Here is a 12,433-nt window from a genome sequence, read left to right as displayed (position 1 = left end):
TAGACTGAAACTGGTCTCTGCTCCCGTCTAGACGGGGCGTGGGCTGGACTTTCACTACTGGAACGGGACCAAGTTTGCTTTGCACACGACTGGTCTCTGTCTGAAGCGCCATAATGGACCAGAAAATGGAGGCCTGTATTGCAACTACCAATGGCTGGCATTAATTTAAGCATTCAACCTATCGCTTTTCTGTTTTTGTCTGTTTCACTGCATGCATTTTTGATTGCCACACCTCTTCCCAGGTCAGAATTCTAGTGCATCAAACTTTTATAGGCATCATATGGATCCCGCGGTGGCGTGTTTGCTGTAACCCAGAGCTACGTATTGACGGTATCACTCATTAAAAAAAATCTGTTTCTCATGCTGACACCTTTTCTGTTTAATCAGTGGCAATGCCAGGGTAGGTGCTATCTTCGGATGTGAAATCTAAAAAAAGCTGTACTGCTGCTAACAAGTCCCTGAATATTTTCACCACCTGAGACAATTAGCAGAGCAGTGGAAAGGAGTACAACACCTCCCATCATCTGTTTCAAAGAGAATACCTCTCATTTTGAAATGCTTGACATTCTGCTTGATTTAAGCTTTTCTCTGATGAACATTTAAGCAATTTCTCGAAGCATGTTCAGTGGAACAGAAGTCAAAAAGATGTACAATTCGGTACCCAGATTAGCATTGTTTTCTCGCTGCTTGATTGACGTAATTTGCAGATGTTCTAACATTGGACAATTAGGGCTTTTTGTATGCTTCTTTTCATTTTAAGGTTCCGGTATGTGTCATCCCTACGGGGCTTCCCTGGTCAAATTACAGATATATTTATTCTTTAAGTTTCAGCCAGCCTTGCATATTACCAAGGCCGTTTCAATGTGCTGGAACAAAAAGGAGAAAAGATAGAATTGAAGGTTCTGAAATACATATAAAATTCAGAGTCAGCCGGAGCCAGGGTATCTCGTGCTTATGTTGCAGTTTCAGTAGAATTGATGCCTGAAAAGTTTGATTTTCATGAGTTTCCAGAATTGAAGCAATCTACTTTCACTCAGGGACAGGGCTAAGACTGTTACTAGGCGGTAAGCAGCCACTTCTACAACCCCTTACCACTTACGTTATAGCGTAGTTATTTGTGAACGAGAACTCTAATACTACTAGTGGTTTGTTGGCGCCGGCAGAGGCCATTTGTTGAGGTCCAAACAAGGTAACCAGAGGGCATCGAATGAAAACTACGTCTTAGGACCTTGAAGAATAAGTCCTGTTTGCAGCCGCGGCCCGTGCAGGACTTGATGGAGCCAGATGGGAGGGAATTTCAACCGATGACCATGAGGGGAAATTAAATAAATAATGAATTTTTACTCGTCGTCTGTTAAAATCAAACCCCCATCCCCCCTGGCCCCACCGCGCTTACCTGCACAGACCGTGGCTGCCTGTTTGTGAAGTTGCATTGCAGATGTATTCCATAGTTTCACCACTTCCATTAAAAAGCGGTTTACCTCACGCTGGGCCAGGTCCAAAGTAGGAACCATTAAGGAGGTCTGAAGGGTACATAACATAACACATGGTCACTAATTCTGAATAACAAAGAGGGCTCCGAGCCAGTTGAATGCTATGAGGGCCATACTGAGAGTCTTGAAAAGGAGGCGTTTGTTGACCAGTTACCAGTATTCTCTTCTGAGGAAAGGTGCTTAGATTTAAAGTCCGCGACCTCTGGTCCTCTCTGTTTTGGAGGTGTGCCAAAGGAAAGATCACTGTAGTCTAACTATGTGCCCATTACAGGCATCAACAGTAACACATTATGTGGCAAGCAGAAACACTAAGGGCCTTTTTCAAGGCTGGTAGAGGCATATGTTCATAAGTGATTTGGAAAAAGAGAGCACCGGGCACAGTGCTGTTTACTACAGAAGGGCAAATAAACTCCAGATACACTTAAACCATTTGTAAATATCATCAAAAGCAAAATTGTAATCATTAAATTTGTCTTTAATCTTTCTTATAAAAAATTATTCATATTTGATAGAAAAAACTTTCACATATACAAAATTCATATACAAATTCCACAAATACATATTCCCTCTTATTTAGTTAGAACACAAATACACATATTTGTCTAATAAAATGATATGACATTAGACAATCAATACAATTAACTTGCTAGTTCAATCTTTCAACTGGCATAATTGATAATAGAAGATTCATTTTTTTTGTCAAATCTGTTTTTATTGTTTTAAGATTACACTCAGTAATAACAGGCATTGCATACAGAAGCTTACAATCATGCATAGCTTGTTTGTCAGTACATGAGCATGTGGCCACAGTGGTTTTACATTTATTCAAGCTTTACTCTGAATGAAACAATGAATGCTCACTCAGGATCTAGCTGTACTGCATTCTGGCAGTTCTGATGTAGTCTCTAAGTTACAGTAGAAAAGCAGTTTGTCAACCTCCCAGTTACTTGTGTGGTCCAATGCTGACCGTTCAGCTCGATCAATGAAACAGATGATTTACTTACAAAGCAAAGGACAATAACAATGGCAGCGTAAACCGTGTGTACATGCTTAACTCCCTTCCCCCTTACCTTTGTCCCCACCACCCTACCCCCGGGGGCCACTTGTGCACTCCTCAGCTATAACCGCGCTAGTGTAGTTACACTCGTGCCAGAGTAGAGCAGAAGAAAGTGGGACCATACTATCCCATTAGTACAGTGGCCTGTGGCATGCCTCCGCCTGTGTGGTCATTATCTGCTCCCTCCGTGTGTCTGGTGTGGCCTTACCTTTCCAGCCGCTGTAACGCGCAGAGCATCTGTTCCCAGTGGGCCGCTATAGGCTCCTTCCGTAACCCCAGCATTTCCTCCCTTCGGATTGGCTGTCCCCTCTGCCCTAGCCCATACCTGAAATGAGGAAATCCTTGCCCGTGTGTGCGGCAGGTCATGTGCCTTCCATCTGCTTGTAAGGAGGCGCTTTGCTACCACGAGCCCCATGTCCAAGAATCGGGACGTTACCTTGTCTTTAGGGGACCTCTTGAAGTGGTGCAAGATATACTCTGGCCAGTCAAAGAGTATGGTACGACCCGTGCTACCCTGCAGCAGCCCACTAATTGCGCGCCAATAGATGCCCAACCCAGGACAGCTCCACAGAATGTGCAAGAACCCCGCCCCCTGCTCATTACACCTAGGGCACAGTGCATTGTTACGATGAAAATACCTGTTGATCAGCTCTGGTGTGAGATAAGCCCTGTGGACAATGAATAACTGCATTTGGTGGAACCGCATGATTCTGGGGATACGCACAGGAATTTTAAGTATCCTTTCCCACTCCTTATCCGCCAGTGGCCGCCCCAGGTTCACTTCCCATTTGCATCGAAGCGAGCCCAAGCTAACATCTGCATGCTCCCTCAACGATGCCACAAACCAGCGAACCAGGTGCCTGCCTCTCCCCATGACATACAGGTATTGCATGGTTAGATGCTGGCTTGGCTCCGTGGTCACGTCCCGCCATTTGGCAGTCAATCTTGCCATCAGGAGCGGTGCGCCAAACCCCCCCCGCCCCCCGGGTGGGAGCCCCTCCTCTGCCACCAGGGTCTTGTATGGTATGAGCTCACCATCCCGGTATAGATCTCCAAGCGTACGAACATCGGCCTCCCACCATTCCATAAGCACAGGAGTCATAAGCACCCCTCCACCACCAGGGAAACCCTCCAGAGGTATGGCCGGTGCATAAGGGACAGTATTGCGGGTGAGATATAGGGCCCTTCGGTAGCACTTGTATGCCACAGCTAAGAGGAGCGGAGTCGGCCGCGTAACTGTAGCAAGAGGATGGAAAAGTCTGGTTATTTGTTCTAGCGAGTATGGCGGCATTGTTGTGGCTTTATCATCCTTGCCCCTATCCCCCAGCCAGCGAGCAACCCATTGCAACAGAGCGGCCAGATAGTAGCATTCGAAACAAGGAGCAGCCAGGCCTCCCCGATCTGTTTGCAGGTATAATTTCGCTAGCGCCAGCCTGTGCCTAGCAGTGCCCCAGACAAAGTCCCACAACATCCTATTAAGCATGCTAAAGAAGGGGGCCAGAATAAATAGTGGCAAATTAACAAAGTAGTACAGGAGACAGGGAAGCATGACCATTTTGGCGAGCGCCACCCTACCTGTAGTCGTCAGTGGGTGTGTACTCCAAAAGCGCACCTGCGATTTAAGCGCCTTGACTGCCCTTCCCAGGTTCCCATCAAACAGATCAGCTGGGTGGTGGAAGATTTGTATCCCCAGGTATCGGAAGGTACCCTCTTTCCGCTGGACCTGTGTACCGTCAAGACAGTATCCCGGGTCCGCGGCCCCTGCGCTAAAAGCGTAAAGACAGGATTTACCCGCATTCACTCGAAACCCCGAGATGGTGGCAAAGGTCTGCAGCAGCTGGGCCAGCTGCTCCGGTATATGCCCCATGTCCCTCGCATACACCAACAGGTCGTCAGCGCAGAGCGGCCCCTGATGGACCATGTCCCCCAGTGGTATACCATCCCCCAGAGTCGCCCGTATAGCCACCGCTAGGGGCTCAATTGCCAGTGCGAAACAGCAACGGGGACATGAGGCACCTCTGCCGGGTGCCCCGGCCCACCGGTACCGCTTCAGAGATGTAGGGGCCTGGCCGCACTCGGACTGTGGGATTCTTGTATAGCAAGTCGACCATATGGAGGAACCCCATGTCCAACTTGTATCGCAGCAGCACCGCCGACAGGTAGCCCCATTCTAAGCAATCAAACGCCTTCACCAGATCTAGGATAAAACGTCCTGCTCTGGGCCACTCATGTTTGGCCTCGGCTGCCCCCCTGTAATACCTCCTGAGGTTCAACGACGTGGACCTCATAAGGACAAACCCATTCTGGTCTGCATTTACCACTGTTGCCAACCATTCCGCCAGCACTTTTCCGAGGATTTTATAATCCACATTAAGCATCGCCAGGGGTCTATATGGTTCTAAAGCCGTGCTCCCTCTGTCTGGTTTAGGCAGGGAGACCAGGAACGCCTCCAGCATTGAAGGGGGCAACGATCCTTCCTCTACCGCTGTACTGTATAGCGCGTGAAGGAACAGCGCCAGGGACTCACGGTATGCTTTATAGTACTCAGCAGGCAAACCATCCAGCCCCGGCGTTTTCCCGGATGCCATTGACTGGATCGCCTCCCCAATTTCCATTGAGTGCCTCCTTATGCTTCCTTATGCTCCTCTGAGGCTGTGGGCAGTTGGATAGAATCCAAAAACCCCTCTAGAAGATGCCTGGGGCCAACTCCTTTGGCCCTGTACAACTGCTTATAGTGATCAGTGAGGGCACGGTGGATTTCGCGTTGCGTAGATAATAGAAGATTCATAATAAATTCATTGCCGACATTTGAATGATTTGCTATGATACAATATGCAGAGACTGGTGATTAAAATGTTGCTTTTGATGATATTTACAAATGGTTTAAGTGTATAGATATCTAGAGTTTATTTGCCCTTCTGAAGCAAACAGCACTGTGCCCGGTGCTCTCTTTTTCCAAATCAGTCTTTTTCCTTGGTAGGGTTGTATCTTATTTCCAGGGGCCCCGTTTGTTTTCCAGCAAAAATATGCTCACTAGTGACCATGCTTGTGGTATTGAGGAGAATCAGGAGTTGCTTTAGACCCCCTTATTGCAGATAGCAGCAACCAGTGTAGACCAATCAACAAATGTGATTGGCTGTATTGGGTAGATATTTGAGAACTCAGCATTCATAATAGGCCCATTTCATTCCGGTTCTGTTGGGTTGATTTTCACCCAGTTGTGGTGCTTCAGTGATGGCTAGCCAGAAGACAGTTCACAAGTTAGCATGCATTAACCCTAGTACCTTGATTATGGTAAGATGCAGGAAAGATGCTTTTGGTGGTTCAGTATTTAATTTCTTATGGTAAATAGCTAAAATTATTTGTGCTGTGTCACCTTCCAGTTACGATGATGCATAATAAAGCTGGGGATTGTTAGGTCTGATTAAAGACTCTATGAATAAAATAGAGAGCAGCATATTTGGCAACAATTCTCCTTTTGCATCATAGATATCCCGTGTACACAGGCTAAGACACGACAAGCATCTCTCCCGTTCTAAGACATTTACTCATCATAAAGAACCTCTCTCCCTTGATGCCAGGTTTTAATCCATTAGCTCAAATGGATTTAATGGTTCTTGCCAATAAACACAGGATACCATGCATCAGTAGCAAAAAATCAGTTTCTCGGAATGGGTTGTAAAATGATGCTAAGATACACATTGAAGACTTGAAGTAGTGCATGGGTGGATTCAGGCACCACAAAGACAAAATTATCTTGAAGTGTTTGACACATTACCAATGCAATCAATCAATCAATCAGATTTCTTATAAAGTGCGACTACTCACCTGAAAGGGTCTCAAGGCACAGAAAGGTGCAGGGGGCATCTGCAGATGATGGACAGAATGCTGAACAAATCAAACATTCACCCACAGTCACAGATCGGGGTTAAATCCATCATTTCTTTGCACGCCATGCCATTCCAGCCATATCCAACTCAGTCTTGATACTGCCTTCTGATGGGAACAGTCTAGCCCAACCTGCCACGCCAGGTCCACCGTGGCCAGAAACAAGCACCCTGGGACTAGTTTCGGGGTATCACCCCTCATCTGCCACGCTAACTGGAGTCTGGTGGCGTAGAAGGGCTCTGGCCTGTTTGGCACAATGAAGTCCTCTGCGGCTGCCCCTCCTGGCATACAGGGTCACAGCTTACCATGGCCTTAGGGCTGCGGCCCTCACAGCACAGCATTCTTCTCGTGGCAACCCCTACTGGCATACGTGGTTGCCGGACCCTCACTACGCAAGGGCTCCAACCTGATCGGCATACCAATGCACTCGGCTTAATTCACGTGGCCCTCCTTTGGCATACGAGGGTCGCTGACTTTGTCCTGCACACAGGAACAACATGATGTGTGTGCTGCAGCCATCACCTCACACCTCGTAAAGGGAGTCCACTCAACAGGGCTCCCTACTTGACATCGCTCCCTCCAACGCTCCACTCCTCCTCATAGGGCACACTGGTCTTGGCAAGTACGCAGGTGCTGGTGGTCCAGGCTCCAGGGCAGGTGGTCTTGGATCCCCTGGGTGACGTCCCCCTCAACCAGCAGGGAAACTAGAAAGGCTTGCCCGAGTCCTAGTTACAGGCAGAAGTCTTGCAGAGCTTTCCCTCTTCACACAACCCAACTGGCTGCCGTCAGCTAGCAATTTTTGGGGTCTCTGGCTCCCCTTATAATCCCTTTCTGGTCACCAAATGTCATTTAGAGTCTGAGTCTTTGAAGTTTACTTCCTTTTGAAGTGCCCTCTCCTCTGCCCAATTTCTTGAAAGCAGTCTCTTGCAGCAAGAGTGACTCCAAATCAGATAGCCCCACAACACAGACCAAAGGAGTAACTAGAGTTCACACTTGGATGTCAGCCACAGTGATATGTGTATCAAAAGGTTAGCCCAGGACCTCAGCCCTACTCTTTGTGATGCCCTTATTAGCTGCACCTCCTTCCTGAGATGTGCCCAGACCCCTTCCTCGTGACCTCTCTCTGAATCAAAGAGCACCCTTTGAGGTGTACAGAGGAAGCATGGCTCTCCCCTCTCCAGTGTGTTCCACCTAGCTTACAGGAATGCAGCAATACACAAATCTGTTTGGTGGATTTCCTCTACCTCCTCTCCATGTTTCACCATGCAGGCCTGGGCCTCCCAAAATGAAACCCAGAGTCTACCATGTATTGTACCATTCACAGGCACACAAACACCCTGCACATACATTTAACATACAGGCACTGCACAGCACTGAATCCTTCATGTACTGAACCTCTCACAGGCATTCATAACCCAATGCATGCATTCAAGATGCACTTTCTGCATGGTGCTGCATTATGCCTTTATTGCACCCTTCTGAGGCACACATACACCCAGTGTACATACGCCACTCATGCGCTGCGCAGCACTCCACATGTATGCCAAGGGGGTAAGTTAAGTACACAGCAGCAAAACTTTGAATAATAATAATCCTGTATTTATGAAGCGCACAGCTACCCGTAGGTTTCCCGGCGTTGGAGGCCGTCGGGAACATTAAGCAAGCTATTGCCCAGAGTCACATGGTGCTGGGCAGACCCCTGCCGCCGGTGCCGAGGATCGAACCGTGATCCCCACTGTCCGATATCAGTCGCCCTGGCCGCTGCGCCACACCTCTTCCACAATGAGTGAGCATGTAGGCCTCACTCCAGTTACAAAGGTTAAGAAGACCTGCTCAATTCTACTGATCACTACATGCTATGCTGGTAACACCATGCTGGTGCCGCTTAACTCCTGCTGAAGGCAGTTCTCTTCCACCACAATGAGGGCAGTGGTTTGGGTGCCCCTCCTGGCCCGCCAAGATCGCAGCCCATGAAACAGGTCTATTTCATGGCACACATTCATGATCTGTGTTTGCCTATGAGAACAAAAATCAGCATTAGGGCTACAGATATCAGTTCAGTGGGAGCCCTTGAAAGGATGTGGTAACCCCAGATGCCAGAGAGGGTCACCAGGAGCAACAAGGTGTGCAACCTGAACGACACCCCCATGCCCTCCACGGGAGAAGGGAGGCTGCCGTGAGCACCTGCACACTTCAAAGCGAGGGACCCACTTCAGGATCATTGCATCACCCTCCAGCAACATACCCCCTCAACCGTTGGATAGATCAGACACTTACTCTGTTTGGGGGATCCTCAAAGAACGTCCAGTCACTTTGGTGACTCAACAACATAAAAGGAACTCTGCCCCTGCTGAGTACAGCCCGCCAAAGCTACATGCAGGAAACTACCAGATTCAACTGCTGCTGCTCCAAGCACCCGCAGACGGGGTGCACTCAAGATGCTCCAAGACTGCAGGTGCAGATAAGACTGATTTCGGGCCAGTTGGTCCCGGGGGGGAACTTGCTTGCTAGTTTGCGCTGCTGCGCTGAAACACTGTTGAATTTAATTTAGAATCAGAGTGCACTCTTCAGACTCAGACTGCTAGTGGTGCTTGCCCTGGATGTTTCCTATATTGAATGGGGAATAACCACTATCTCTAGGAGTGAGGTAGGAGTGGGATACAGGGGACTACCTAAAGAAACACTAGAGCCCTGACCTCAGGGGGACTGTGTATTTGTTTGTGAATGTCTTAATTTACTTTGTGTAGTTAGTGGTAGAAATAAAATACTTTTTTTTCATAAAAGTGAGTATTTGGCCTGACAATGATTTATTACTGCTACGTGCATTTTGGGTTGGGAGCCTGTGTTCTCTCTTCTGTATCCACCTCCCACCTGATGAAGCGTTGGACTGCTCGAATCACCCTATTCTTGAGAGTCAAGTCCTGAAGGGTTACTTGGTCCAGTCGGTCGGGATCAGGAGTAAATGACCTCAGCCCTCACGGTTAGGCCTAGCAACCCCTATGTGCCCCACTGCCATCTGAAAGGAATTCTGATAACCTACGTTTGACATGGCAAAAGTCCCCTTACCAGGATTGTATGACAGATGACTCTTTCCAACTTTTAGAATCACATGACCTGGCCCTAGGGAAGCCAGCTTTAAATTTAGCCAATGTAGAATACTACACCGAGTACTGGATGTAAAAGAAAATACAAGAAGCCAATATACTTTCAGAATCACGTTACTGCAGATGTGCTCTCCCCAACTGTGGCCTATGACATGTATTGTGGTCCTGCCTAGCCCACATCTGTATTGGGAAAGTATATGGAATCAACTCAATTGACCAGAATGCTCCAAACCATAGAACATTCAGCTGCCAGGCTCAACCTTCCACCCTGCACTCACATCATCCCGCACCTCAAAGAGATCCTCTAGCTACCAATCCACAAACAAACGCTCTTCAGACTCCTGACACACACATACAATGCCTTACATAACATTGGACCCATGTACCTCAACAATCGCATAAACTTCCACAAACCTACCAGACACTTACGCTCAGCCAGACTCCTCCTCACACACACCTCCTGCATAAACAGAGTTAAATCTGGCAGTCGTGCCTTCTCATACCTTGCTCCTAAAGCCTGGAGAGACCTGCCTCTCCACATCAGAGCCACCTTCTCAGTTCTTGAATTCGGCAAGAAACTGAAGACTCTTCACCGAGCCACAACCCTGGCTTGGCCCATATAGCTCCTGCTTCAGCACCAGAATACCCTGTTGGGTGAGTTGTGTGCTATACAAATACTCAGAACATAACACAAGGAGCATGCTGCACAGCTTTCCATATTATCCTCTAAAGAGATCAGCCAGGGTACACTTATTACATAAGAATTCAAATATGCCAGAGACCCTTTTGCACCACATGAGATGCCAATTACTGCCTTAGCCATGGGAACAGCATGCAGCATGCTTACTGAGACATTGGCAATCTACCACTCCTACAACACATGAACAGTGGATTTCGGGGCCCAGATCGTTTCTTACGCCGATGATACCCAGCTCCTTTTCACCTGCCAGAAGGGAGCGGATTTCGATGGAGAGAGTATCCAGGGTTGCCTTGGGGCTGTTTTCAATTGGTTCCATCTAAACAGCCTCAAGTGCAACTCGGATAAATCGGAGGTACTCTTTTTTGGCTGTAAAACAGATCCAGACTGGCAAAAATGGTGGCCTGCGAATATGTTCCCTCCTGCAGCCTCCTCCCGGATAGCCAAGAACCTGGGAATTAAGATAGCTGACGGTCTAACTCTGCGTCCCCAGATTCTAGGGCTTGTTGGCACTTGTTTCGGGCTTCTTCGGATGCTCTGTAAGTTCCTGCCAATACTATCGGAGGAGCATAGGAAAATAACGGTCCAGGCCATAATTGGCTCGAGAATGGATTACTCAAACATTCTCTATCTTGGCCTGCCAGAGTATCTGCTTCAAAGGCTGCAGGTGGTCCAGAACTCTGCTGCACGGGCCATTTATGGTTTATCTGGCCGAGCTAGGGTTTCTGGCCTACTGCAGTCACTCCACTGGCTCCCGATCCGGAAGCGGATAATGTTCAAGGCCTTGACCTTGGCTCACAAGGCTTTACATGCTTCTGGAGCCAAATATCTTCAGAGTAGGCTATCCTTTTATCATCCGACAAGGTCTTTGAGGTCCGGATCTTTGTGTCTTGCTGTGGTTCCTCGTATAAAAAGGGCACGCATTGGAGGTCGGTCTTTCAGTGTGCTGGCTCCGCAGTTGTGGAACACCTTGCCAGTGGCACTGCGTAGTACCTCCAATTTGTTGGCGTTTAGGAAGGGCCTTAAAACTTGGCTCTTTACCCTGTAGGTAGCAGTTTTTTCTTTTTAGTTAGGTTTTCTGTTTATTTTTTCTGTTTGTTTCTCTTGTTATGTTGTGATTTCAGTTACAATAAAGCGCCGGGACACTCTATGAGTAGCCGTGCGCTATACAAGTTTCAAATAACATAACATAACATAACATTCACGAGATGTTCAAGATGGAATCCTACAAGCAGATAAAACATAGACTGCAAGAATAAATTAATACCTTCGTGCAGACATGGTCAATATTCTTGGATTCAGAGCAGGGTGATTATATCTAACTGAGAGTTACCTTAGGGGAGACTCATTGCATGAGCAGACAAGCCCTAATACTGGCTTTCTAATCTCCACCCACCAGGACCTCCTAAGGGCATCAGGCGTGTTCCTCCACAAACACAAACCGATGTAATGCCCATCCTACCCCATTAAACCTCTATCCAGTTTGCTTGCTACTCACCCTCCTCTCCGCACTGCAATTACGCATTCCTAAAAGATTAAAAATAGCTGTATTTGGGAAAGGGGGTGGGGGGGTTAGAGGGCATGTTTTCTAATGTTAACTGATTCGCTGATTATGATGTACTGTACTTGCTGCAGTTCCTCCGGGGTACGGAGTGCTGTGTCTTTTATGCGATTTCTCAATAAAAAGAGTTGTTAAAAAAAATAGCTGTATTACAAATTGTATTATATTATATTATATTATATTATATTATATTATATTATATTATATTATATTATATTAAAAATATTTTGTAGTAATGCCACTAAAAATATCATTGCTATGTTCGTCAGGATGTCTCATTTACATATACTTATAACTACCCAGCTTGATACATAAGATGTAGATTTATTGCTGGGTACTTGTTGGAGTCCTTAAAGGTGTCCATCTTTCTTTGCAGCTGAGTATTGGTTGCACGAGTGAGTTTAGCAGTGCTGCGCCTGTCTTCCTTCAGTACTCCCATGATGCAGGTCTATCCTGGTCCCTGGTGAAGGAGGGCTGCTACCCTGCCTCCCCTGGAATCAAGGCCTGTGAAGGACACTCGCGGGAACTCCGAGAGCCAACCATGTACTACACCGGGGACTTCGAAGAATGGACCAGGATCACAATCATAATCCCACGATACATTGCATCCAGGTTGGTATTTTTCCTTTTTTG

General features: G+C 47.3%; 1 protein-coding gene across 1 annotated transcript in view; it reads left to right on the top strand.

The window, feature by feature from the left end:
• RELN (reelin) overlaps positions 1-12,433 on the top strand; it is a 1,711,021-nt gene that overhangs the window by 1,252,953 nt on the left and 445,635 nt on the right. The window contains exon 28 of the mRNA XM_078679027.1: positions 12,177-12,412. Within this exon, the coding sequence (XP_078535153.1) occupies positions 12,177-12,412 (236 nt within the window). The remainder of the gene's footprint in view (positions 1-12,176; positions 12,413-12,433) is intronic.

This window comes from Lissotriton helveticus, chromosome 1_1 (assembly GCF_964261635.1).
Source record: "Lissotriton helveticus chromosome 1_1, aLisHel1.1, whole genome shotgun sequence".
NCBI lineage: Eukaryota > Metazoa > Chordata > Amphibia > Caudata > Salamandridae > Lissotriton > Lissotriton helveticus.
Note: the sequence above shows the minus strand (reverse complement) of the source record. Positions and strands in the feature narration are given on the sequence as shown.